Source organism: Chelonoidis abingdonii, chromosome 8 (assembly GCF_003597395.2).
Source record: "Chelonoidis abingdonii isolate Lonesome George chromosome 8, CheloAbing_2.0, whole genome shotgun sequence".
NCBI lineage: Eukaryota > Metazoa > Chordata > Testudines > Testudinidae > Chelonoidis > Chelonoidis abingdonii.
The window spans coordinates 33,978,246-34,004,148 of record NC_133776.1 but is presented as its reverse complement, the minus strand read 5'-3'; the positions used below and the strand labels follow the sequence as shown (position 1 = coordinate 34,004,148).

The window sequence follows — 25,903 nt, the reverse complement described above, 5'->3', positions numbered from 1 at the left end:
TGAGGGAAACCTGACAGATGAGAAGGAGCACATGTTTCAGACAGACATCCAGTAGGGGAGGATCTATTAATGGAAATTCACTATATCCTAGTAAAGAGGAGAAGATAGACATTGTTAAAGGACAGGTAGAAACTGAACAGAAACAGTCAAATGAAAAAGAGTTCCGTTCAGTTATGTCACATGAAGACAGACAACTAAAAGGTGACAAATTTTATAAATGCTTGTATACAAATACTAGAAGTCTAAACACTAAGAGGGGTGAACTGGAGTGCTTAGTATTAAATGAGTATATTGATATAATGCGCATCACGGAAAGTTGGTGGAATTATGACAATCATTGGGACATGGTTATACCAGGGTACAAAATAGATAGAAATGACCAAGTAGGTTGTGCTGGTGGGGGCATGGCACTATATGTGAAAGAAAGTATACAGTCAAATATAGTAAAAATCTTAAGTGAATCTCTAATTCCATGCTTGATTAATAAGAGTATAGAAGTAGGAATATACTACTGACCACCTGAGTATGATGGTGATGGAGATTGTGAAATGCTCAGGGAGAATAGAGAGGCTATAAAAATAGAAAACTCAGTAATAATGGAGGGTTCCAACTATTCCCATACTGACTGGGTACATATCACCTCATGACAGGATGCAGAGATAAAGTTTCTAGACACAATTAATGACTGCTCCTTGGAGTAGCGAATCCTGGAACCCACAAAGGAAGAGACAATTCTTGATTTAGTGCCAAGTGGAACACAGGATCTGGTCCCAGAGGTGAATATAGTTGAACTGCTCAGTAATAGCAATCATAATATAATTAAATTTAACATCCCTGTGAGTGGTGGTAGGGGGAAATACCAAAGAAGCCCACCACAGTAGCATTTAACTTCAGAAAGGGGGACGACACAAAAAAATAAGGAAGCTAGTTAAAGGGAAACTTTTTAAAAACACCATAATAGAGGCTCAAATTAAATATATACCCCAAATTTAAAAAAAGAAAGTAAGAAGACCAAAAAAAAATGGCCACCATGGCTAACCAACAAATTTAAAAAGGCAGTTGGAGGCAAAAAGACATCCTTTAAAAATTGGAAGTCAAATCCTACTGAGGAAAATAGAAAGGAGCATTAACTCTGGCAAGTAAAGTGTAACAGTATAATCAGGCAAGCTAAAAAAGAATTTGAAGAGCAACTAGCAAAAGATTCAAAAACTAACAGCACAAAAGTTCATCAGAAGTAGGAAGCCTGCCAATCAGTCAGTGGGCTACTGGAAAATCAAGGTGCTAAAGGAGCACTCAGGAACACAAGAGTAATGTGGAGAAGCAAAATGAATTATTTGAAATTGTCTTCATTGCAGAGGATGTGAGGGAGAGTCCCACATCTGAGCCTTTCTTTTAAGGTGGCAGATCTGAGGAACTGTTCCAGATTGAGGTATCAGTAGAGGAGCTTTTGGGAGGAATTAATAAATAAACAATAATAAGTCACCAGGACTAGATGGTATTCACTCAAGAGTTCTGAAGAAAGTAAAGTGTGAAATTGCAAAAATTCTCACTGTGGTACCTAACTTGTTGCTTAACTTACCCTCTATACCAGATGACTGGCGCATACCTAGTGTGATGCCAATTTTTTTAAAAAGGCTCCAGATGCAATCCTGGCAATTACAGGCTGGTAAGCCTAACTTCAGTACCAGGCAAATTGTATGAAACTATAGTAAAGAGCAGAAATATCAGACACACAGATGAACAAAGTTTGTTGGGGAAGAATCAACACAGCTTTCACAAAAGAAAATCATGCCTTGCCAATCTATTAGAATTCTTTGATGGTGACACCAAATATATGGACAGAGGAGATCTAGTGGATATAATATACTTGGACTTTCAGAAAGCCTTTGACAATGTCCCTCACCAAAGGCTTTTAAGCAAACTAATCAGACATGGGATAAGAGGATCCTCTCATGGGTCAGTAACTGCTTAAAAGACAGGAAACAAAGGATAGAAAGAAATGGTCAGTCTTCAGAATGGAGAGAGGTAAATAGCGGAGTTTAGAGAGCTGTGCTGGAACCAGTGCTGTTCAACATATTCATAAATGATCTGGAAAAAGGGTGAGGTGCAAAGTTTGAGGATGATACAAAATTATTAAGGGTAGTTAAGTCCAAAGTTGAGTGCAGAGAGTTACAAAAGGATCTCACAAAACTGTCTCACTGGGCAACAAAATGTCAGATGAAATTCAGTGTTGATAAGTGCAAAGTAAGAGACACTGGAAAACATAATCCCAACTATACCATACAAAATGGGGTCTAAATTAGCTGTTACCACTCAAGAAAGAGATCTTGGTTTCATCATGGAGTATTCTTTAAAAACATCTGTTGAATGTGCGGCAGCAGTCAAAAAAACCTAACAGAATATTAGGAACCGTTGAATACTGCATGCACAATACATATTGAATACTGCATGTAGTTCTGGTTGTCTTAAAAGAGCAATCTAGATCTAAAAGTTTTAAAAATAGTGAAATCACTATTCAAGCAGAATGGTCAGTGGTTTACAGTCTCTCTTTCATTGAGTTTTCACACTGCCAGTGTCACAAATGACATTTTAGCAACATGATTGCCTATAATACTAGGCTTAGCAATACCAGTTGTAAAACTATAAAATATATGTTTATTCAAGGCTGCCATTTCTTCTTAGCCTATTAACTTGTAGATTTTTGGGATGGTTAAGATGGGATTACTTTAGTTTTCCTAAGGGGCAACTACTACTTGTAGTTACCCTGTATTGCAAAGAACCTGCAGGATGATTGCTGTGTGTCTCCAGTTTGGGGAATGTAGTGGGATATTTATTTATTAATTTATTTATTGGGGTGGGGGGTGTCTTCAACTAAACCATGATTGTATGTGTGCTTAAAATAAGATTGAAATTAAAAAAAACTAGTTATTTATTTCCTCTGTTTACCTATTAAGTGTTTTATAAAAGACACCTGTAGTTAAGCCTGAAAGCTATTTACAGTGAAATTTTGCCCAAAGGATGCTTACAAAATAAGCCAATAAATGTGACTGGGCAACACTCCTATAGCACCTTTTAAAAAAGAAAAAAGAAAAAAAAAGCATAAATCATGAGTATTCTTTGGTTGGCTAGATTTGATATTAAAATATATATGCTAAGCTTTTGCTTAAACATATTTATTGTCATTGTAGATCAGATATCTACCGAATACAAGCAAGCCATGATAAATCCACACTAAATTTCCAAGAAGGAAACATTACCTAGTGAAAGTGTGGCCTCACCTAACAGTATCTATGGAATTTGAGCTTTTGTTTAAAAATAAAGAAATTTAATTAAAGTTGAATGATAAGTCAATAAGAATTGTGGGTGCTCAGCACCTCTGAACATCAAACTATAGGTGTCCAAAGTTTGGCATCTAAAAATCTGAGACACCCAAAGTTAGATTACAGTATGGAAATTTAAGCACAAATGTTCAGGCTTTTGCCTGTGACAATAACCTCTGAATGTGACCCTCCTGTAAATAATTCAGTGCTGTCTCTGTAATCTTCTTACAGACAACCTGAAACAATAGGAAGGATTCTGAGGTAGAGATCTGGGCCACAGCAAACAGCTGGTCTGTGGACTAGGGAAAGGAAATTCTTATTATCTGCTGGTCATTCTGTATCAGTGACACTGTGCTGCTGTTGTTCCTGAAGCCTTATCACCCACTTGCCAGAGCCAGTGGGTGTCTTGCAAAGTGAATTTACGTAATTTTCAGTAGTCCAACATCTAACTCAGGTTAGCCTGCCTGAGCCTTACACTCACGCTGAGTACATCAAAAAGTCCCTCAGTGACCTAAACACAAAGTGTGGGCTATGGTAGAGGGAAGATCCTTCCTTCCTTCCTCCCTTCCCTGACTTAACCATTGAACTGCCATTTGATAGAAGTAGCCAGTACTTTTCATTTGATCTGATGGGCTGTTCACTAACCCTTCTAGCTGCTGGAAGACTAAGTCTCTCTGGTTCCACCCCAGCTGTTAACCCTGAAAGACCTTTCTAGGCAACCCTAGAGGTCCAAAACTCACTGTCCTTTTTTTAAAGAACTGTCATGTGTGACTGGAGGATCCTTAGAGTGGTAGATCACAAATCCACACACTTCATAGCAGCACAGTTTGCTGCACAGACCTTTATAATCCTGTCCCAACCCCAGCATAATGAAAACACACCGGTTCAACTGCAAGAAGGTCTTTTGTGACCTTGGAAATAAGGAGATAGGATTTACCCAAGGGAGCTGTGAAATGCCTCCATTCTTCTTCATGGGTTGGTAACAATGAAGCCTGTCTGTCCAAGGGCTCATCTACACTTGAAATGCTACAGCTGCAGCTGCACCACCTATGGTGACAGAAGTGGTTCTCCCATCAGTGTAGGTAATCCATCTCACTGACTGGCGATAGCTTGGTCAACCGAAAGTTTTGTAGGGATTGAGATTAGTCCTCCAACCTGTATATGCTCATAGAGAAAAAAGATCAGGATTGTGTGTGTGTAAAAAAATAATTATTATTTATTTATATTACCCAACGATGTGTGAGGTACCTCTCAATGTAGAGAAAAGAGATTGGGTGAAATCTTAGTTCCAGTGAACTCAATGAGAGTTTTGCCATTGACTTCAATAAGGCCAGGATTTCACCCATAATCCCTGATTTGAGGAAATTAATTTCAGACAAAATACAATAGATAAGGTAACAAGATAGTAGGGAGGAGTAGATGACATAAGACAGAGGTAACATTAATAAGATTACAGTGGTACTCAGTGAAGTCTAGTGCACACTATGATGCAGTCAAGATTTTTTAAGATATATAGAATGAATAAGCAGAAGACTAATCAATTAATTTCTTGTGGGCATTGCAGAAGCATTGGGTATTCCAGAGGGATTTAAATTACGGTAGCAGCTTCCAACTCAAGAAGGATCAGTGTTCCATATATAAAAGGAATTGTGGCAGGAAGTGCACAGATATGAGGAAGATGGGCAAACGGAATGTCACGGCTGGCATTGCTGTTGAAGCAAATTAGGCAGGGATGACATGATAAGAGACTATATCAGATAAGTACAGAGAGGGCGGTTATTTATAGCTGGTCTCCACTTGGCTTTTTTCAAATCAGGGTAAGCGGTACCTGGTACATGTCAGTGCTTTATACTATGGATTTGCACTGGTAGAGCTACTGTGGTGTAACTTCACTGAGGAAACAGCCCCCCAGTGTAGACATTTGTGCTGCCAACTCTTGAGATTTTATTGCAAGTCTCACACATTCTGGTGTTTTAAAGCCCAGTTGCTGGAATTCTGATATTGCAAGAAAATCTCAGCTTTCATTTTTTCAAAAAGTAAGTTTCCAGCCCTCAGGTTTGCTATAACAGAGTGCCCCTTTAAGTCCAGGGGGCCTGCCATGTTCAGTTTATCAGATCCAGCTGAGAAGGGGTCAGGTTTTTTTCTATTAAAGAGTGACAGGGCTCAGTTGAAGGGGGGCTGCAAGAGGAAGTTGCCTTCTGTGACTAGCTGTGTGTCAGTCAGCTGGCCAGCCTCTGGATCCTGACAGCCTGTGTAAGTTGTGAGTTTTCTTTGCATTAATAAAACAGTGCCCTGGAAGAAAGGCCTGAAAGACAGGGCATGAAAGTGAGTCTGTATTGGGAAGGCTGGGAAGGAAAAACTCACCCAGCAGCTGGCCCAACTGTGCAATGCAGGTCTGTGATAAAGCCTCTGTCCCAAATCTGGACCTTAGCATCCAAAATTTGGGGGCTTACATAAAACTCTCCCCAAGCTTATACCCAGCTTGGCTCTGATCTCACTGCCACCAACCAGGATTTTAGGGCTCCTGGTCACCCTGAGTCATCCCAACCTTTCCCTGGGGGACCCCCAAGACCCAGAACCCCTGGGTCTCCCTATCTCAAATGGGAAAACAAGCTCCTCCCCCTTGTCTCCTCGTTATCTGCTCCCCAGCTTCCCTCCCTGGGTGAGCCTGGGCGATGCAGTACTTAACTCCTTGAAGGCAAAACAAAGAGGGAAATCACCCTCCCCCTGAGGCGATGCATTCAAATCTAGTAAAGCTAAACATAAAGAGATTTCCACCCCCCTTTCCTGTAGCCTCACCAGAGAAAAAAACCAAAAACCTCAACCAGGTTTTTAAAAAGAAACTTTATATAAAAAGAAAGAAAATACAGAAAAATATAACCCACTGCATTAAGATGTCAATTACAGGCTCTTGCTTATAAGAATTAGGAATACACAGTCTGATTCAAAAAATAGCCAATTTAAACCAGTCCAGCAATTACACCATGTAAATACAAACCAAAGCACATAACAGCCTATTGCTTGTTTCCTTTGTACTCACACTTGATAGTAGAATATTAGAAAGAAGATTGGAGTTAGCAGAAAAGCTGTTTCAATCCATAGCCGGGAGAAACAAAAGACCCCGAGTTCCTTTCCCTCCCAGACTTTAAAAAAAATCCAGTTCTCTGATTGGTCCTCTGGTCAGGTGCTTGGTTCCCTTTGTTCACCCTTCTCAGGTAAAAGAAAATTAACCCTTACCTATCTACTTATGACAAGGTCTGCTAGAGATGCAGAGAAAAGCTTGAAAATGTGAAGCAAGTGCACTCCAAAAACTCAAAAGCCGGAAAGCAAATAAAAAGAACCCAATGCTTGCTATTTTTAAAAATCTCAAGATTTTTAAACAAACCTTATGATTTTTGGAGGCTAGACTCTTGATTTTTGAGTGTTGACAATAGTATGGTATCTGTTTTTCCTGACTTGTGAAGATTGATTTATTTAAAATAATAGTAATAAGATACTAAAAGGAGAGAGTCTAACACAATTGCTCAAGCATGCTACATAGTATTTTAAAAGAGATCCAGGAAAATGACTATTAGGCAGGCCCCCTTGTATTCCACAGTTCCATGGCCACTGGATTCACCATTGAATTAATCTCTTGCCTCAGTTATGTCCTCGATAATCTGTTTTAATTTTTTTGTTTTGCTTTAAAAACAATCTTTCTAGCCCCGCTTGTTGTAAAGTGAACCTTAAAAATCTTAACTGAATGTAAAATGATGTAGTTATTGCGGGGAGCTGGAAACTATAGTTCTGTGAGATGGGAACTGCCTCATTCATCTTAGTAGGGTATCAACTTTGAAACATAAAGATAAAAATTTAGATGTCAACACTTAACTCTTTAATTTTAGGTGTCAGAATAGCAGCTGTGTTAGTCTGTATCCGCAGAAAAGAACAGGAGTGCCTGTGGCACCTTAGAGACTAACAAATTTATTTGAGCATAAGCTTTCATGGGCTACAGCCCACTTCATCAGATGCATAGAATAGAACATATAGAAAGGAGATATATATATTCACATACAGAGAACATGAAAAGATGGGAGTTGTCCTACCAACTCTAAGAGGCTAATTAATTAAGAGAAAAAACTTTAGTAGTGATTATCAAGATAGCCCATTACAGACAGTTTGACAAGAGGTGTGAGAATACTTAACATGGGGATTCAATGTGTGTAATGGCTCACCCATTCCCAGTCTCTATTCAAGCCTAAATTGATGGTGTCTAATTTGCGTATTAATTCAAGTTCAGCAGTTTCTCATTGGAGTCTGTTTTTGAAGCTTTTCTTTTGCAAAATTGCCACCTTTAAGTCTGTTACTGAGTGTCCAGAGACGTTGAAGTGTTCTCCTAATGGTTTTTGAATGTTATGATTCCTGATGTCAGATTTAGAATCATAGAATATCAGGGATGGAAGGGACCTCAGGAGGTGTCCATTTATTCTGTTGCATAGAGACTGTCCAGTTTGGCCAATGTACATGCCAGAGGGGCATTGCTGGCACATGATGGCATATATCACATTGGTACATGTGCAGGTGAACGAGTCCCTGATGGTATGACTGATGTGATTAGGTCCTATGATGATGTCACTTGAATAGATATGTGGACAGAGTTGGCATCGGGCTTTGTTGCAAGGATAGGTTCCTGGGTTAGTGTTTTTGTTCTGTGGTGTGTGGTTGCTGGTGAGTATTTGCTTCAGGTTGTCTGTAAGCGAAGACAGGTCTGTCTCCCAAGACCTGTGAGAGTGAGAGATCATCTTTCAGGATAGGTTGTAGGTCTTTGATGATGTGCTGCAGAGGTTTTAGTTGGGGGCTGAAGGTGATGGGTATTGGCATTCTGTTATTTTCTTTGTTGGGCCTGTCTTGTAGTAGGTGACTTCTGGGTACTCTCCTGGCTCTGTCAATCTGTTTTTCCACTTCAGCAGGTGGATATTGTAGTCTTAAGAATGCTTCATAGAGACCTTGTAGGTGCTTGTCTCTGTCTGGGGGATTGGAGCAAATGCTGTTGTATCTTAAAGCTTGGCTGTAGGCAATGGATCATATGGTGTGTCCTGGATGGAAGCTGGAGGCATGGAGGTAAGTATAGCGGTCAGTAGGTTTCCGGTATAGGGTGGTATTTATGTGACTATCACTTATTAGCACAGTGGTGTCCAGGAAATGAACCACTTGTGTGGATTGGTCTAGGCTGAGGTTGATTGTTTTAAGATTTCTAACTTGCTTATTCTGCAACACCTATCTAGTGAACTGTACTCCCATTTTTCATCAGAGCCTTTTATTATTCAAATTATAATCAGCATTTTTAGCTGGAATTTTCATTTAGAATATATAAATTATATATGTATATAATTATATGTATTTTTAATTTTATCCTTTGGTACACACAAATCTGCTGCTAAATACAGGGTGAAAAAGAACATTTGTAGGTATACAAGTCAAGATATTAATTAAACCTCAGGCTTAAGAGTTTAAAAAATTGTCATGCAGTGGTAAAGAAAGAATATTCCTTGCACATACAGCATTTCACACTTGTCTAGTTGCATTAAGGTGGTTGGGGTTTTTTTTGTTTATTTGTTTCCTTTGAAGCATCAGATATGGCCATTGAGTAGCTATGGTCTGATCCAGTACGACAATTTATACGTACTTAGAAACGAAATAGTTGTTACTATTAAAATTCAGGATTATAGTTATGTATTATATCCACTGGTATTTGATGTTTGTTAATTCTTGCCCATATCTTCTTTTCAATCAGGTAATTTTCAGATGGTGGAAAATCTCTCTTAGAAGTGAATTTCGCGAAGCAAAGCCTGGGGAACTTAAAGAATCTCATGAATATTTCTTGGATGATCCATCTCTTCAGAGTAAGACTTAGAAAAAGACTATACACTTATTGTGGCAAACATAGAACTTCTGTGTATTACTAAGAACAATGCTCTGTAACTTTATAAATATTGTACATGACTGGTTATTGAAATAGCTCCTGCTGGGTTATTGGGCTTTCCAATATGAATGTATTCATTTCAGTTAATGAGGGCCTGTTAGAAAAAGAAGCAGAAAGGCAACACAAGCTCTAAATAAGCTTCCTTCCAACAAATCCTAGCAGGGAGATTACAAGACGGTGACAATGTTATTATCGGTGAAGATGCTACTTCCAGATTCCCACAATAATTTAAAGGGACATAAAACAGTTAAAAAGACTCCGGGGGGGAGTTCTCAGCTGTTCCTGGACAGAACAGACTGTCAGGGAGACAGAAACAGGCCCTGTGGCAACGTCTGAAGCAGTTGGGCCCTTCCTTAACTAGATATGTGTACAATCTGTTTGTTTTAAGATCTTTTTCTCTGAAATGCTTTGGTTCTAAATCAATGGTTTTCAACCTGTGGACCTCTGAGGGTCCGCAGACTGTCTAAGGGGTCCGCAACAGGTTGTAATTACTATAGAACAATGGTTTTCAGCTTGTGGCCTGTGCCTAAGATTTCCAAAGTGGTGTCCACTTCCATTTGAAATTTTTAGGGGTCTGCAAATGAAAAAAGATTGAAAACCACTGTTCTACATAAACAATATTTTGTTTAAAGAAGGTTGTCTGGTCATTGGACACCACTGGTCATAGGTCCTGGAAGGAAGAGAACAACAGGGAATGAACCTAACTGATACTTGCTGAGATAATCATGGTTAGTACCTGGGAACTGCAGCTCAAGGCTGGTCTAAGAGTGGGAGAATCACATGATTTCACTCCAAGAGGGGTAACAGCTCAAGGCCTAAGATTTGAGGTGTGCACTGTAAGGGTATGTCTACAGAGGGATAAAAGATCCACAGCATGGCCTCAGCTGGGCCAGGTCAGCTGACTCAGGCTTGGGTTTTGGGGCTCAAACTCGCTGTCCAGACTTTCAGGCTCAGGCTGGAACCCAAGTACTGGGACTCTGCATCCTCACAGGGTCCCAGACCTCACGCTCTAACCCGAACCTGAACATTTACACAGTGATTTTTCAGCCCTGGAGCACAAGCCCTGTGAGCCTGGATCAGCTGACCTGGGCCAATCCATGGGTTTTTGATCCCTCTATAGACATACTCAAAGAGACCAAGAGGGGACAGAGGTATCGTTACCTGATAACTGTGACACTCTTGGTTAGATTCTCCTGTGTCATGTAGAGAAATATCTTGGATACAGATGGTATTTTCAGGTTTATCACATTTTTTTCAGTGATGATCTGTAAAGACATGTCACTTCCAAGTGATGGAACACAAGCACCATGATGAAAGATGAAAGCAATTGGTAATATATATCAACTTCAGATCAAAAGAAAAACAAGACCACAGATCAAGCTGGTTTAAGTTATTAAGATTAGTTCAGTTTAAATTTAACTCTTGGTATAGCATAATTTTTTGTTTGTTTGTAAATGACAAATTTGCAATAAAACTGAACAAAATTGATTGCTAATTCGATCCTTGGCAGATGCTTAGAAATCCTTGAATATATTCAGCTCTTTTACTGCTGATATTTTTAATATACCTGTTTCTTCAGTTGCAGTAGTCTCCCACACTGTTTCAACATGTTTCAACATGGCAATATCAATTTTTAAAACAACTTGAGCTTTTTAGGAAATATGGTGTGAATGATGAGTAGCCTTTTTGTACCCTTTGTTTCCTGTGAGAGATTGCTAACAGTGTTTACAGCTGAATTCTAGCAACACTCCCTAATGATTTATTTGACAAATGTACTTTGTTTCTTTTAGCACCCATAAGTAAGCTTTTGTTCAGCTTTGTAGTGACCTGTGCATATGCAATGGCAAAGGTTTTGTGTCACTGTATATATTGTTGGACCTTTCTGTGGCATTTGATATCTGAATAATGTCACAGTGAAACACTTGTATTGGAATATCTGGCATATTGTTCAAACAGAAATAGTTAAATCCTTACCAACATATGCAATTTTTTTCCTTTGGCGCTTGTATTTCTAGTGTTGCTAAAAATATTTCTAGATTCATTCAAGGTTGTATCTCGGGATCTAATTTGTATTGTATTTGCATGCTTCTTTTGAAAGTGCTACTGATGATTCTGAACTTCATCACATGGGCACTACTGAAGCCCAGGTCAGTTTGTCCCACTTACTGTAAAAAGGTTTCTTCCTGTTTCCAAAGATAATCATCTCAGGATCACTTTTTTTATATACCAAATTTTCCTTTGTGGATCATATTAACCATTACTGTATTTTAAACAATCTTGGAACTATTCCAGATCACCTCTGCTGCTGTCTCACATAAATACTCAGACCTTTTTGTGTCTTTTTCTCACCTCCGGCTTACAAGTCTTGCTGCTGTTTCCCTCAGATATTTACAGGTTCCTCCAAACTTTGCTGCCAAAACTGTTATTGGAACAGCAATCTAAATTATTTTTATTGAAATTTGAGCCAAAGTCAGTTTCAGTTGAAGTCAGTGGCAAAAATCCCTACTGACTTAAGTAGGGCCATGATTTGATCCTAAGCATATGTAGTACATTCTGCTGACAATGCACTCTTTCAGGCTAGTAGCTAAATTTATATTTAGTCTTAACAATTAATTAGAATTTTACATTGCTTTCGTATAGTTAGTCTTAATTGTATAGGGAGTTTTGTAACTTAAAGTGCGTAGAGATGTTCACAAAAAGAGTGCTATAACAATATCATTTGATTTATTCCTATCAAGCAAACATGAGGTAAAATATATTTCCTTGCAAGTAAAACATTATGCCTGCCACTAATCCCTCAGGCATTTGAAGCATCCAGTAGAAAGCCTATGAAGTAATCATTTTTAAATAAACTTTTTAATACTTCCTGGTAACTTAGATTTCTGTTACAATCTACAAACTCTATAGAGGAGTAACAAGAGTCAGTGACAACCATGTACATTCACATTTAGGGCTGTAAGCTGATTTTTTGCTGCTGTAGTTTTTGTAATAATAACAAACGTGCATACCAATCTGAGCAGATCCAGTGCATGTGCTGCATAGTAGTAAACCATTGATCTACTTTCTTACCCATATAAATAAACTTGCAATTCTTAACATTGAAAGAAACATTCATACAGTATGTAGCATTATCAAGCCTTCATTATTGTGTAAAATATGAAACCATTTTGTTCCCAGAACATAATCTTGGAGAAACAGCTTTAAAACAGCCTTACACACATTTTTTTCAATTTTGATAACATTAATTGCAGCCTTCTAAAATACTAATTAACCATCTGTTTAGAGTGAGTATTTTTTTTATTTGACAGCTATGTAAGATCACTCATTTCCCATCATAATTATCATAGTGATGAGAGGGTGGAGGAAGTAGATTTGGTGCCTGAGTTAGTAAATTTTTATGATTTTTCAAGGCTGGTTTACAGCATCACTGTACATTCATGGATGATAGTATAAAGCACACATTCTACATCTTCACATTCCAAGGGAAGGAGAGAAAATCTATTTAAATCCCTGAAAGAATGAACAACTGGTGCAAGTCACTAAATACTATCAATTGCTCTTAGGCATGAAAATCTCAGCGAGCTCTGAAGGTATTCAAACATACCCTTATGTCTAAGCCACCATCAGCTGCAGAAATAATATGATAGGTATGTGACAGGTTGGATCACAGAAATCCCCTTGGGAACTGACAAGTGATGTGCCAGGACTACTTCTGCCCCTGCTTTCCTGCCCTGGCAGCTTACGACTTCAGTGCCCTGCCTGGTTTGAGCCAGACCTGCTAGCCTGCTGCAAACCCAGACCCAGGTCTGAACCACATCCCCTAACAGCTGTAGGCTTAACTGAAAGTAACTTACAGAAGTGTTCCTGTCTTTAACACTCAGATGTCCAACTCCCAGTGGGGTCCAAACCCCAAATAAATCCATTTTACCCTGTATAAATCTCACACAGGGTAAACTCATGAATTGTTCACCCCTCTGTAACACTGATAGAGAGATATGCGCAGCTGTTTGCCCCTCAGGTATTAACACGTACCCTGAGTTAATTAATAAGTAAAATGTGATTTTACTAAATACAGAAAGTAGGATTTAAGTGGTTCCAAGTAGTGGCAGACAGAATAAAGTGAATTACCAAGCAAAATAAAATAAAACACGCAACTCTAAGCCTAATACAGTAATACAACTGAGTACAGATAAAATCTCACCCTGAAAGATGTTTCAATAAGTCTGTTTCACAGACTGGATGCCTTCCTACTCTGGGCACAATCCTTTCCCCTGGCACAGCCCTTGTTTCAGCTCAGGTGGTAGCTAGGGGATTCCTCATCATGGCTCTCCCTTTTCTCTGTTCCACCCACTTCTATATCTTTTGCATAAGGCAGGAATCCTTTGTCACTCTGGGTTCCCACCCCTCCTCTCAGTGGAAAAGCACCAGGTTAAAGACGGATTCCAGTTCAGGTGACATGATCACATGTCACTCTAAGACTTCATTACCAACTTGCCAGCACACACATATACAGGAAGACTTAAAACACGCCCATCTCCAGTCAATTGTCCTGCTTACGGAGCCACAAGTTCCAAACCACCATTACATGACCCACACTTTGCATAATTACAATAGCCCTAGATTATATTTCATATTTCTAGTTTCAGATCAGACGCGTGATAATTTATACAAATAGGATGATCACAATCAGTCAGATAAGCTTTGTATGATACCTTACATAGAGAGCTTTTGCATGAAGATGTTCAGTTATATTAGCATATTTTCATAAACTCATAAGAATAGCAATGTCACAAGTATTTTTACAGGAAATAAAAATAACATACAGCTAATCATTTTGAGAGCATCCACAAACAACTTCACATTTAAATAATTCATCCTACATGTAGAAAGAAACTCGCACTTTGTATAATCAAACTCATTTTATGAGCAGCAAGAATTGGATTGTAGCCTTGTTAGCCATTTAGCTTGAAAAAGTAGAGGGTTTGTGGGACTTTTTTTTTTAATAAAGAGTTGACTCTTTATCATGCATGAGTCTGATTACATGGGCTATCTAGCACTTGTTTTTGTGTCTGGATCTTTACAGTATTTCCTAAAGGAATTTCCTCAAAGAGGATTGTAGCAGGGGATATCCTGCAACTTTTTAACCGAGTTATGAAAAAAAAGAATCATGACAATATTAATGCCATGTTCAAAGTATGGTCTTATGACATTTTAACTGGATGAGAATACTGAGCAGCTGTCAAAGTTTAGCCAGATACTATTTGGGAAAGAGGAGTTTCCACAGATTCCTATCTTTGTTGCCAGGGTCTTCAGTAAATATCCTTTGTGCCCGAAAGTCCTATATACTGCTTTTAAGACCTATTTCTAAACATTTTGCTGTTATAGGTTATCTAACATGTAATCAATATTAAGAAAGTCAGTCCTTAACTGCATCTTGCAACCTGGTCTCATGTTGAATACACTATTCAACCTCAGGTATCAGGGGGTAGCCATGTTAGTTTGTATCCACAAAACAACAAGGAGTCCGGTGGCACCCTAAAGACTAACAGATTTATTTGGGCATAAGCTTTCATGGGTAAAAAACCCACTTCTTCAGATGCATGGAGTGAAATTTACAGATTCAGGCATTATATAATGACACATGAAGAGACGGGAGTACCTCACAAGTGGAGAACCAGTGTTGACAGGGCCAATTCAATCAGGGTGGATGTAGTTCACTCCCAATAATAGATGAGGAAGTGTCAATTCCAGGAGAGGCAAAGCTGCTTTTGTAATGAGCCGCCACTCTCAGTCCCTATTCAAGCCAAAATTAATGGTGTTAAATTTGCAAATGAATTTGAGTTCTGCTGTTTCTCTTTGAAGTCTGTTTCTGAAGTTTTTTTGTTCGAGAATAGTTACTTTTAAATCTGTTATAGAATGTCCAGGGAGGTTGAAGTGTTCACCTACTGGCTTTTGTATGTTACCGTTCCTGATGTCCGATTGTGTCCATTTATTCTTTTAGGACAGAGTGGCTTCCTCTGCTAAGAAGGAAGGGTTAACCCCTGCTGTGCCAGTGCGGGGCTGCTCTGCCCGGTCACATACTCATGAAAGCTTATGCCCAAATAAATCTGTTAGTCTTTAAGGTGCCACCGGATTCCTTGTTATTCAACCTCAGGAGTGGGCAGGAGATATCACTTTCTCACTGTCTGGCCCATGACTGTGGAACTCTTTCCTGAATATTTTAGGATGCTCAAGAACCTCAGAACCTTCATAGCAAAAGGCAAAACCCACTTTTATCTTGCCTTATATTTACTAAGAAAAGTCTTGGCACCAGAGCCCATTGCAGTTTTATAACCTAGATCAATGTGAAGACAATTGACCCTGTGCACATGACAGCTAGATGAGCATAGTTTAAAAACACAGATAAATTAGATAACTGTGGACATTTTGAATACCTTGTGAATTCAAGACTCTGTTGCTGACCTCTGGTTCCTGGCTCCTGACTCCAGTTCTGATCACTAGGTCTGTAATTTGTAATTCTAAATCAATTCACTGGAATTACAGTGAATAGGCAGTCAGACAGTGGCAGTCAGACCTAGTGATCAGAACTGGAGTCAGGAGCCAGGAACCAGAGGTCAGCAACAGAGTCTTGAATTCACAAGGTATTCAAAATGTCCACAGTGGATTCAAAAGGCAGTCTTCCACTCATCCCCTACAAGGCTATATGCACCTCAGAAGTCCAACTTTGTCTGTGTATATATAGGCAGCCCCCAAGCAGTCCAGTAATTCAGAAGCTAGAGATAAGGGGTGTCAGTTCCTAATGGTGACCTGATTTAGTGTTTGGTAGTGCATACAAAGTTGGAGGCTACCATCTTCCTTCTTAACTAAGAGGACAGGTACCCCAGTAGGTGAGGTGGACTTGCAATAAAGCCCTTGGCCAGGTTCTCCTGCAGGCAGGTGCAAAGGTTGACCAGTTCAGGTTCAGACATGGCATAAATACAACCAAATGGAATTTTTGTTCCTGGTTTCAGTTTAATCGGACAGTCATAATCGCTGTGAGGGGGTAGGATTTCTCCATTCTTTTTTCAAATTCATTAGCAAAATCACTGTTCTGGGGTGGAAGTTGAGGCTCAGGATCAGTGAGTGAGTCTGTTGGACCAACAACTGGCTTGTGATTGTTGGGGTTCTACTGTGCACTCTCTGCTTCCTGGGGTCAAGCAGTGCTGCCAGCAGTATTCTGAAAAGAAACTGACTCTTTAGTTCATGTCGGTGAATGATATGTTTATGGAGGAAATACCCAGGATCAGGGGAAATTGAAAGGAGCAAATGGCCCTAAACTGCACCATCTCTCAATGCCCTTGGGTGGTGACCTGCAGGTGCACAGTGTCTGTGACCACTGGCTGGCAGGATAGAGGGACCTGTCAGTTGTATCTACTAGGTCTGGAATAGGCTTGGGCCTTAGGGGAATCTGTGGGGTCCAAACTGCATCCAGGTCAATAAAGTTATCACCTGAGTCAATGAGGGCTTGCGGTGGAGGGATTGGAAGGCAGCACCCTGGGACGTGCAACTCAAATGCGGTGTTGGTTGATGGCATTCAGCATGCATTACAGATAGGACCATGTCTCTAGACACATGGAACATTTTGTCAAAGTGTTCAGGTCAGCCCCCTTTACTGGGCCTGGGCTGGCTTGTTTTCCTGGGTCTCTTTAGTCTGGTGTCCTCGTGGCACACTCAGAGATAAAGTGACTTGGCCCGCCACATTAGAAGAACAGGCTAAAACATCACTGATGCCCCCTTTCCTCAGGCGTGAACAGTAGGTGGTCCAGCTTAACCTACATTGTCTCAGCTTGCAGAGCAGGACACAACAGTGGTGGGTGAAGCTCTGACCCTGCCCATCTTCTTTCTTCCCACCATTCACAAAGTTGACTGTCGATCCAGATGACAAGATTAATAAAAGCACCCAGATCCTTCAGGGTTTCAACTTTAACCAACTCATCCTTGATCTCATTCTGCAAGCCCCATCAGAACTGAAACAGTAGGGCTGCCTCATTCCACTCTGTGTCCGATATGAGACCACAGAAGTGTGCTGCATAGGAAATAGCCGTGCCTGACCTTCTTAGAATTTCTAGAAGGTGGCCTTGGCAGAGAGAGCATAGGGATCACCATAGATGGTTGATATTGCTCTCTGGAAAGTGTCCTAGTTAGATAGCACCAGACTGCTGGCCTCCAACAGGGGGAAGGCCTAGTTCAATGCCTCACCAGTCAGCAGACTGACAACTAGGCCTACCTTGGCTTGGTTGAACAAGGTTATTTGAGAGTGAAGCAAGAACAAGAGGCAGCACTGGTTCAAACAACCTCAAAATTTGGAACAATCCCCACTGGAGCACTCTGGAGGGGGATGCCAGGTTCTAGCTCAGGGGCTGATGCAGCCAACAGGGCCCAGAGCACATTGTTCTTTGCACAGAGTTGATGGACTTCTCCATGAAGTGCCTGATACTTAGCAACTAGCTGTGTGATCTGCACCTGAACAACTTGGTTGTCTGTCTGGAGGTGGGTAACCTGCTCACAGAGTGCCAGTGCTTCTTGGACTAAGGGGAACTCCACTGGATCTATACCTGGCTGGACCCCACTCGGAGGGGTTGGTGGTCTGAACAAACTGTCATAGACCGGGAAATAGGCGATTATGCCTAGCGGTCAGAGGAATGATGGTCAGGACTAGTGGTTGAAGCAGGAATCAGGCTCCAGAGGTCAGTGTCAGAGACAGAGTTGGGAATCAAGCCAATGGTCAGAGCCAGACTTCTCCTCCCACTGGGAGCTTTGTGCCTATGACGAGCTAGGTCCACTAGTGCACAATCCCTGGTATTACCAGCAAGCTGCTGGGTGGTGGCTGAAGTATGAGGACTGCCTGAGGACTCACCGACCTACATTCGAGATCCCTGATCCCTCACAACCAGTATGTTTAGCATTATTAATAAAAAGAACAGGAGTACTTGTGGGACCTACAGCCCACTTCATCGGACGAATAAAATGGAACATACAGTGAGGAGATATATATACATACAGAGAACATGAAAAGGTGGAAGTTGCCCAACCAATTCTAAGAGGCTAATTAATTAAGATGAACTATTGTCAGCAGGAGAAAAACCTGTCATTATCAAAAAGACTTCCACTGCAAATCTTGATATTTAAATCATGCTCCAGTCTATTGATAGTCAAGAACCAGAACATGTACTGGCTTGACCACAGGCCGTTGTTAAAGGGAAATTATTTTTATACAGAATAGCTTCCCTTGACAAACAGCACACAAGCGAACAGAAATTTTTTCCAGCTATTCTTTGATCTGGGCACAATTTTCTGTTTCAAAAACTCTTCTAGGTATTCTAAAAATACTTTACAAAAGGAATCTCTTTCTCTGTCTTGTTTTTCTTCTTTTCTGCACTTCCCTTATTCAAGGTTCATGATTTTTATAGCCTTCTTCCAAAACTCTTGATTATATGCCAAGTTGTTGTGCAAATTGGTCTTTGATATCTGCTCTATGTACTGAGTATTTGGTCTCACCCTTGATGGCATTCCATCCATGATCACTGAAAGAACCATCATACTGACAAAGCTTGCATGTCTCTGCTGGATATACCCATACCATTGTTTTCTAGCCTCCCTTACCTTGTCTTCAGCTGAAGCAACTCTCTTTCTTTCTCTGTCTTTTCATTTCTCTTTCCTGAACATATTGTAGCTCAATAGTAGCTTTTTTCACATGACAGATAGAATGTTAGTTGAATTGTAAAAAGGAATTAATTTTTTTTGTTGTAGAAAAATATTTTTTTCATGTAGAATTTTTTTAATCTTATATTTTTGGAGCTTTAGTAACAAAAATATGTAATTAGAGCCCACACAAGACTCTCAGCCTCATGGGGTGCTGCTCAGAGACATAGAGCTGGAGCAGTCATGCAGGGCCTGCATTGAAAGGATGGCTCTCAGGGTAGTGAGCAACAAGCATCATTCCATTCCTAGACCACAGTAGGGCTATATGAAGTCAGGACAAGATTTTGCTCTAAAACTGAGCAGTTGCAAAACAATAAAATTGGGAGAAAGTAATCCAAATCACAGATATTAAATGGGACTGAAGTATTTGGAAAGCAGAAAAGCCAAGAGTTACCTATAGGGCAATGGTTCCCAAACTTTAACAACCTGTGAACCCCTTTCACTAAAATGCTAAGTCTCACGAACCCCCTCCTAAAAATGAATATTTCCAAGGATTTTCTCCTTTACCTGAGTTTAAGTTATAAAAGCAGTGATCTTGGAAATATAAAATTTGTTTTTATGACATGCTTATTACACACTATTTATTATTAATTACCATTTATCATTACAGTATTTTTATTACATTATGAAAACAGCAGCACTCTTCCAAGATCTCACATTCATAGCTTGTATCACTTTGAATAAGCCTGTTATAAGACAAGGCTCCTATGTTTCATCAAGGAGTATCAGATGTGACACAGCATGAAGGTATTTAAGAAGCCAACTCAAAGAGTTCCTCCTATACAAGCATTCAGGTCTTGAGCAGTCCAGGCAAGCAATACACGTTACAACAAAGCTTAAACTTGTTCTTCATAATAATTTTAAAAACAATACTAGCTGCCTATTTAATTTTAAATTAAAATATCCTGCAAAAAATATCCACCTCCCTTTCCATTACTTGTAAGGAGTCTTGAAGTTTAAATCTCCTCAGTGTGATAGATATGCTTGCTTTAATCTGCTTAGCTCTTGAAAGTCCAGGGGTTCCAGGCTGCTGGCCCCGTGCTGCCCAGCTCTGTCCATCATTAGGAAATTTTTTTCCGAGAACCCCTTGTAACATTTTACATACTGGCCGCCACTTCCAACAGCTCCCATCGACCTGGAGCAGCGAGCCGCAGCCAGTGGGAACCATGATCGGCCGGACCTGCGGATGTGGTAGGTAAACAAACTGGCCCGGCCCTCCGGGGGCTTTTCCTAAACAAGCAGCATCCCAAGTTTGGGAAACACTGCATTAGTGCATAGCACAATATAAAAAACTTGTATTTAATATCTCTTACCTGCGCAAAATGGGATTGGACAAGTTTCAGTTTAGTCTTGTTGCTGCTGCTTTGCTGACATCAATGTTCAGCAGTGAGTGGAGAAGAGTTAGAGCTATGCCGGTCGATGTCCAAATTTTGAGCCATATCCTATCCTACGCAAGATTCCTTATTGATGTCTGTGGTAGCTCTGTACATGGAACAAACTAGAATATTATATTTTATATTATTAATGCTAAGGGTCTTCAGAATTGTAAGTGTTTATCTAGAAAACATCCAGAAATGTATCTGCTTACCTTTTAAATTGGAGTTGTTCTGTTTTTTAAAGATACATGTAAGATTATCCCTATACATTGGGAGGGAATATAAATGCATTTACAAATCCCTTTCTTTGTTGGGTTTCTTTGAATCACAGTTCAGATTGCTGTAGTTTTTGGTGCCAACACTCTGGAACATATCTTCAATCTGTGCCGGGGTAACTTTGACTTTCTGGAACGGCTTCCTGACCCATTACTCCTGTACATCATTTCCTTTCTGGAGCTTGAAGATATTGCCAGGCTTTCTCAAGTTTCACACAGATTTAAAACGGTAAAAAACATTTACAACTTATTTTAAGTATTAGTTTTGCTTTGGCACATTCTCCTGATTTAGTTCACTTTTAACACACACATCCTTTACAAACATGTACCTATAAGATTATTCAGGTAATAAACGCTATTCCCAGTATAGTATTAAATATTTGAAGGATTAGACCCATGCTTTATAGCATATTTAAGATCTTGCTGTTATTGCACAGGTTTAGCAGAAAATAACTCATGTGTATTACAAAAGCATTCTTAATAGATAGTCTCAACTTTAAAGAAATCATAGAAAAAAAGATACTAAAGAAAATTACCCATGCAACCCTGATGATGTCAGTGGGCTTATGATGATGCAGCTGAGGCTAGAATTTGTCATACTGTAATATCAATTACAATTAGCAGTACAGAATTATCAGTATTGTTATTTTCAAAATCAACTATATTCAAAAGTTAAGTATGCTGTATTCTTATGCCTTTAGGCTAATTCACCTGTGGTGTGGAGTGCTTTATTATTTGGGACTATGAGGGGCTTTACCAGGTATTTGTTGCCCCTGCCAGAAGCCCCACCAACTTGGCACATCCTGCCCTAAGAAGGTTCCATGCTGGAAGAGAAGAGCAGTGAGTTCAGACCTCCAGAGGTTGCCTGGAGAGGTGTCTCATGATCTGCTGCAAACAGAACCAATGAGAAATGGTCCTCTGGTACCTAGAAGGGCTGGGAACAGGCAGAGGCCAATCAAAGCCCAGATGAAAAGGGCTGGCTGCTTTTACTAGGGACCAGTTCTGAGCGAAGCCAGAACAGGGCCATCTGGCTTGGACTGACTAGTTTTATTGGGCCAGTTTGCAGCCAGATAATCTTCAGTGTCCTAACCCAAGAAGCCTGGCTTAGCCAGGGGCCTAACCTTGACAACATTGACTTTGGGTCTCTGTGAAGGACTAGTGTTTATGTTTTGGACTTTAACATCCATATGGTTATTTTGATTTCACGTTTAATATGGTTTCTTATTGGACTGGACTGAGAGCTGACCCAGAGAGTTAGGCCATGGAGGTGGCGGTACTAAAGAGGATGAGTCTCTGCAACACTGTGAACTGACATGAAGAGGCACTCTGATAGTGAGTGCATGATGTAATATTGACCATATAATCAAGTATTATTTAGGTCTTTTACAAAGTAAACCTTTCTTTTTCACCTTTCGTATTCTCAGAATCTCAACTGAGGGGAAATAATATTTCTAAACTATGCTAATATTCTTGTGGACATTGGGCTGTTAGGACTGTAAAGTGGTGCATGCAATAGAGACAATGGAATAGACTCACCAGCCCAACCAAAGCTTCTAGAGCCTTTTGCCTCATGTACATAAAGTGCCTCCAGGAGTGGAGGGTAAACATGGCTGCTGTGCCATACTTGAACTGGACAACCAGAGAGAGTCAATTTTTTTTTATCATGGTCCAAATTTGTTGGTCAAGGTATTGTCAAGATCCAGACTCCAGAGAAAATGATAATAAGTAATAAATAAAAAGATGTTGGGATCTGTTCAAAAGCATCTGGCAGTCTGGATTTGGCTCACTGTCTGCCTGTTGACTACCCCTGCCAGACACACTGTACACTGTCCTGATCACTGGCCCCAATGATTAGGGCTCGGGCAGTGCCATGACTCTGCCCGTCATTTTCTCTAAGGAGGAAACATAGACTGTGAGCACTAAACTGGAGCAGTCTTTGTCTTCAAGGTAATAAAAAGACTCCTATTGCTGTAAGATCGTAGTAAGTTATTTATCAGTTCTTTCCCAACCATGGATCCTTGCAGGACACAGCAGCATAGGCACAGACTCCGTGGGTGCTCCGGAGCTGGAGCGCCCTCAGGGAAAAATTGGTGGATGCTCTGCACCCACTGGCAGCTGTCCACCTCCCCCACCTCAGCTCACCTCTGCTTCCACCTCCCCCCCGAGCGTGCCATCCCCGCTTCTTCTCCCAGCGGTTGCCACTGCAAAACAGCTGTTTCGCAATGTAACAAGCTGTCGGAGAGCACACTCAGGGAAGGAAGCGGTGAAGAGGCGGGGCCGGGGATTTGGGGAAGGAGTCCAATAGGGGCAGAGAGGGGATGGAGTTGAGGCGGGGACTTTGGGGAAGAGGCTGGAATGAGGGCAAGGGTGGAGTCGGGGCGGGGCTGGGGAGCACGAGCTCCCACCGGCACCAGCAGAAGTTGGCGCCTGTGCACAGCAGGGCCTTTTTCATTACCAGATTATCAGCCCAAACTTTTTTTCTTCCTTTCCAAGATAAATTAAAGAAATAGGTAGCTGCATCCTCTCATTTCCAGCCCTTACCAAATATTCTGGCCAAGTATCATGGCCACAAGGATCCCGCGAAGACTCCTAGATAATCTCTAGTTTTGCTCCTGGTGATTCTTGCTGTATGCCATCTTTTGCCCTCCATCCCATTATTACTACAGTCCACCTTCTATTTCCTGTTCTTGCCAAAGACCTAGACTATCAGCAAAAATATTCTTACACTTTTAAATATGTTCACCTTTATTTATTCACATACTCACGAGTTTATTTCTTTTCTCCCCATCCCCAGTTAATTCTAAGCATAAATCTCATCATGTTTTTCTGCCCAGAATTCCGTATCTAATGTTTATTCCAATGCCAGTTTCAAAGTATTTTTTACTTTTGTATTTTCACTGTGTAATATTTTAAAACAAAGACAGTGTAAAAGAAGCCGCTTTATAAAATCAAGTAAGGAATGATTGCAGTTGCCTTACTCTGAATATCACCACTCAAGCGCTGCGAGTTTTTCAAAATACCAGTATTTACTGAAATACATAACATAGCATTTTCCATCACAGGCTCAGTAGATTTCTTAGACTTACCTTGTTCCTGGATTTTAAATGGTTCTATAAATCCAATTATTTTAATTGTAAAATTTGTTACTTATCTGTCTATGAACTAAAATAACCACCAGAGGGAGCTATATCCATAATACAAACCTGAAGATAAACATTTCTGATGTTGAGTCTGATTTTGCTCTCACTTACACTGGTGTAAAACTAGTGTAAATCCATGAGTTCTGGGGAGTTGCTTCAGATTTAAGCCACTGTAATAGCGAGCATAATCTCACAAAGTTTCTAACAGTGAAAGCTGGCTGTTGTATTAGATATTCTGAAATCCGCTATGAAAGAAGAAAACAATAATATTAAATTGATATTTGTACTGTATGTTTTATATATTGCATATGAAGTACTAAAAGATAGTCTCCAATATTTTCAATTTAATACAATTACCAATTTTCTAGGCACAACAGAACAGAGAAATATAACAATCAGAAATTTTAGGAAGGCTTTTAAAATTCATCCCTTTTTCTTCTTTCAGCAGTATTTGAAGCAGTATTTCCCATGATCCCTGTCTTCCCATTTTGGTTAGACAACCCCATGTGGTAATATAACCATCACCACTCAGCGGTGGAACAGATATTGGGACCAAACTATAGCATTACATCAGTGCAATTCCACTGACTACAGAGGGGTTGCCAATAAAGCCATTGGAAAGCTTGTGTGAGGGGAGAATCAGATTCAGTATCTTTCAGGATCACTTATTTTAAAGATTGGATATAATGATTATACTGATGCACCCAATCTTCCTAATAATTACTCTTTTATGATGGTTGTATCATACCTGGAAAAAAAAACTTCATTTTCTCTTTCTGCTTATGCTATAATGGCCAATATGATTGTTTCCACACAATTCTATTTATGCAGTCATTCAAAAGTGGGAAGCATCGCCCAATAATTACAATCCATCTCCAGAACTGAATAGCTCACAATTCTTGTGAAAGCTTCTTTCAGTTGCATAGGGCCAATCGTCCAAGTTAATCTGATGTAAATCCAGAGAGGCTGATAGTACAATACCACAAGTAAATAGAGTTGGCCCTTTTTCTTTTCTACAAACGCATATATATTTGTAATGTGATTTGTAAATAACATGGGCCAAATTTTTTGGTATAAACTGGCACAGTTCCATTTATTTCAGTGGAGCTGTGCCAATATATATCAGCAGACAGTGTGGCCCAGATGGAGAAAATATTTTTGAACTCATTATACTGAAAAAAAAATGACAATAATTTACAGGATATATAATACCATGTACCAAGACCAATAAAGACATATAACAAGGGTCAAATCCTACAACCTGGACTCAGTCCTTACTTGGGCAAAACTGGTACTGAAGTTATTGTAAGTTTACCTAAAAATGGACTGTAGGATTTTTTCCCAAAAGATCTCATTCTTATATATAAAGCTAACTTAATATACAATGAGCAGTGTTGCCCTATGCTGAGTTTTTCAAACAAAATGGTAGTAAACATTGAATACGTCTAGTTATGTTTGTTTAAACCAGAATAACCATGCTTGCTTTCTCTTATAAATAGATATGCAACTCTGACACACTATGGGAGAAAATTGTGCAAAATTTGTGTGGTGCAATTACCCCTGAAATGAGAGCACTGGCACAGGAAGTGGGTTGGAAGCAGTTCTTCTTCACAAACAAGCTTCAGCTTCAGCTGCAGCTCCGAAGAAGGAGGCAGAAACAAGATGATTCAAAGAAATCAAAGACTAAATAAAGCAGCATGCTTTTTCATTATGGGCAAAAGTTGTAAGTGCGGACTTGTATATTACATTATAATTGGTTACTTTTATTGAAAAAATGAGGCTATTAAAACAGTAGACATAAAGCATAATGGAAACAATACATAAACAACATTACCTTTTATAGACTGGAATTTTATTAATCAGCTACCACCAGCAATAGGAAAGGTTCAAGTTCTTTGAACTTCTTGACTCTGAGATATAATAAGCTTACATATATAGTGGTTACCATTCAAACAGTCAGCATTTGATAACAGATATCATAATGTTGCCACAGTTATTTCCTAAGAAATAGAGAGAAATGTGGTATGTAAGTTCTTATTATGTAGAAACCATTGGTAAATGCTGATTGTTTACTGGCCACCATGGCAAA

At 39.8% G+C, this 25,903-nt stretch overlaps 1 protein-coding gene across 1 annotated transcript in view; it reads left to right on the top strand.

Moving 5' to 3' along the window:
- Positions 1–25,589, top strand: part of FBXO36 (F-box protein 36) — a 64,455-nt gene extending 38,866 nt beyond the window's left edge. The window contains exons 2-4 of the mRNA XM_032765641.2: positions 9,094–9,202; positions 20,731–20,903; positions 25,314–25,589. Coding sequence (XP_032621532.1) covers positions 9,094–9,202; positions 20,731–20,903; positions 25,314–25,505 — 474 coding nt within the window. The 3' untranslated portion in view covers positions 25,506–25,589. The remainder of the gene's footprint in view (positions 1–9,093; positions 9,203–20,730; positions 20,904–25,313) is intronic.
- Positions 25,590–25,903: the final 314 nt, after the last annotated feature.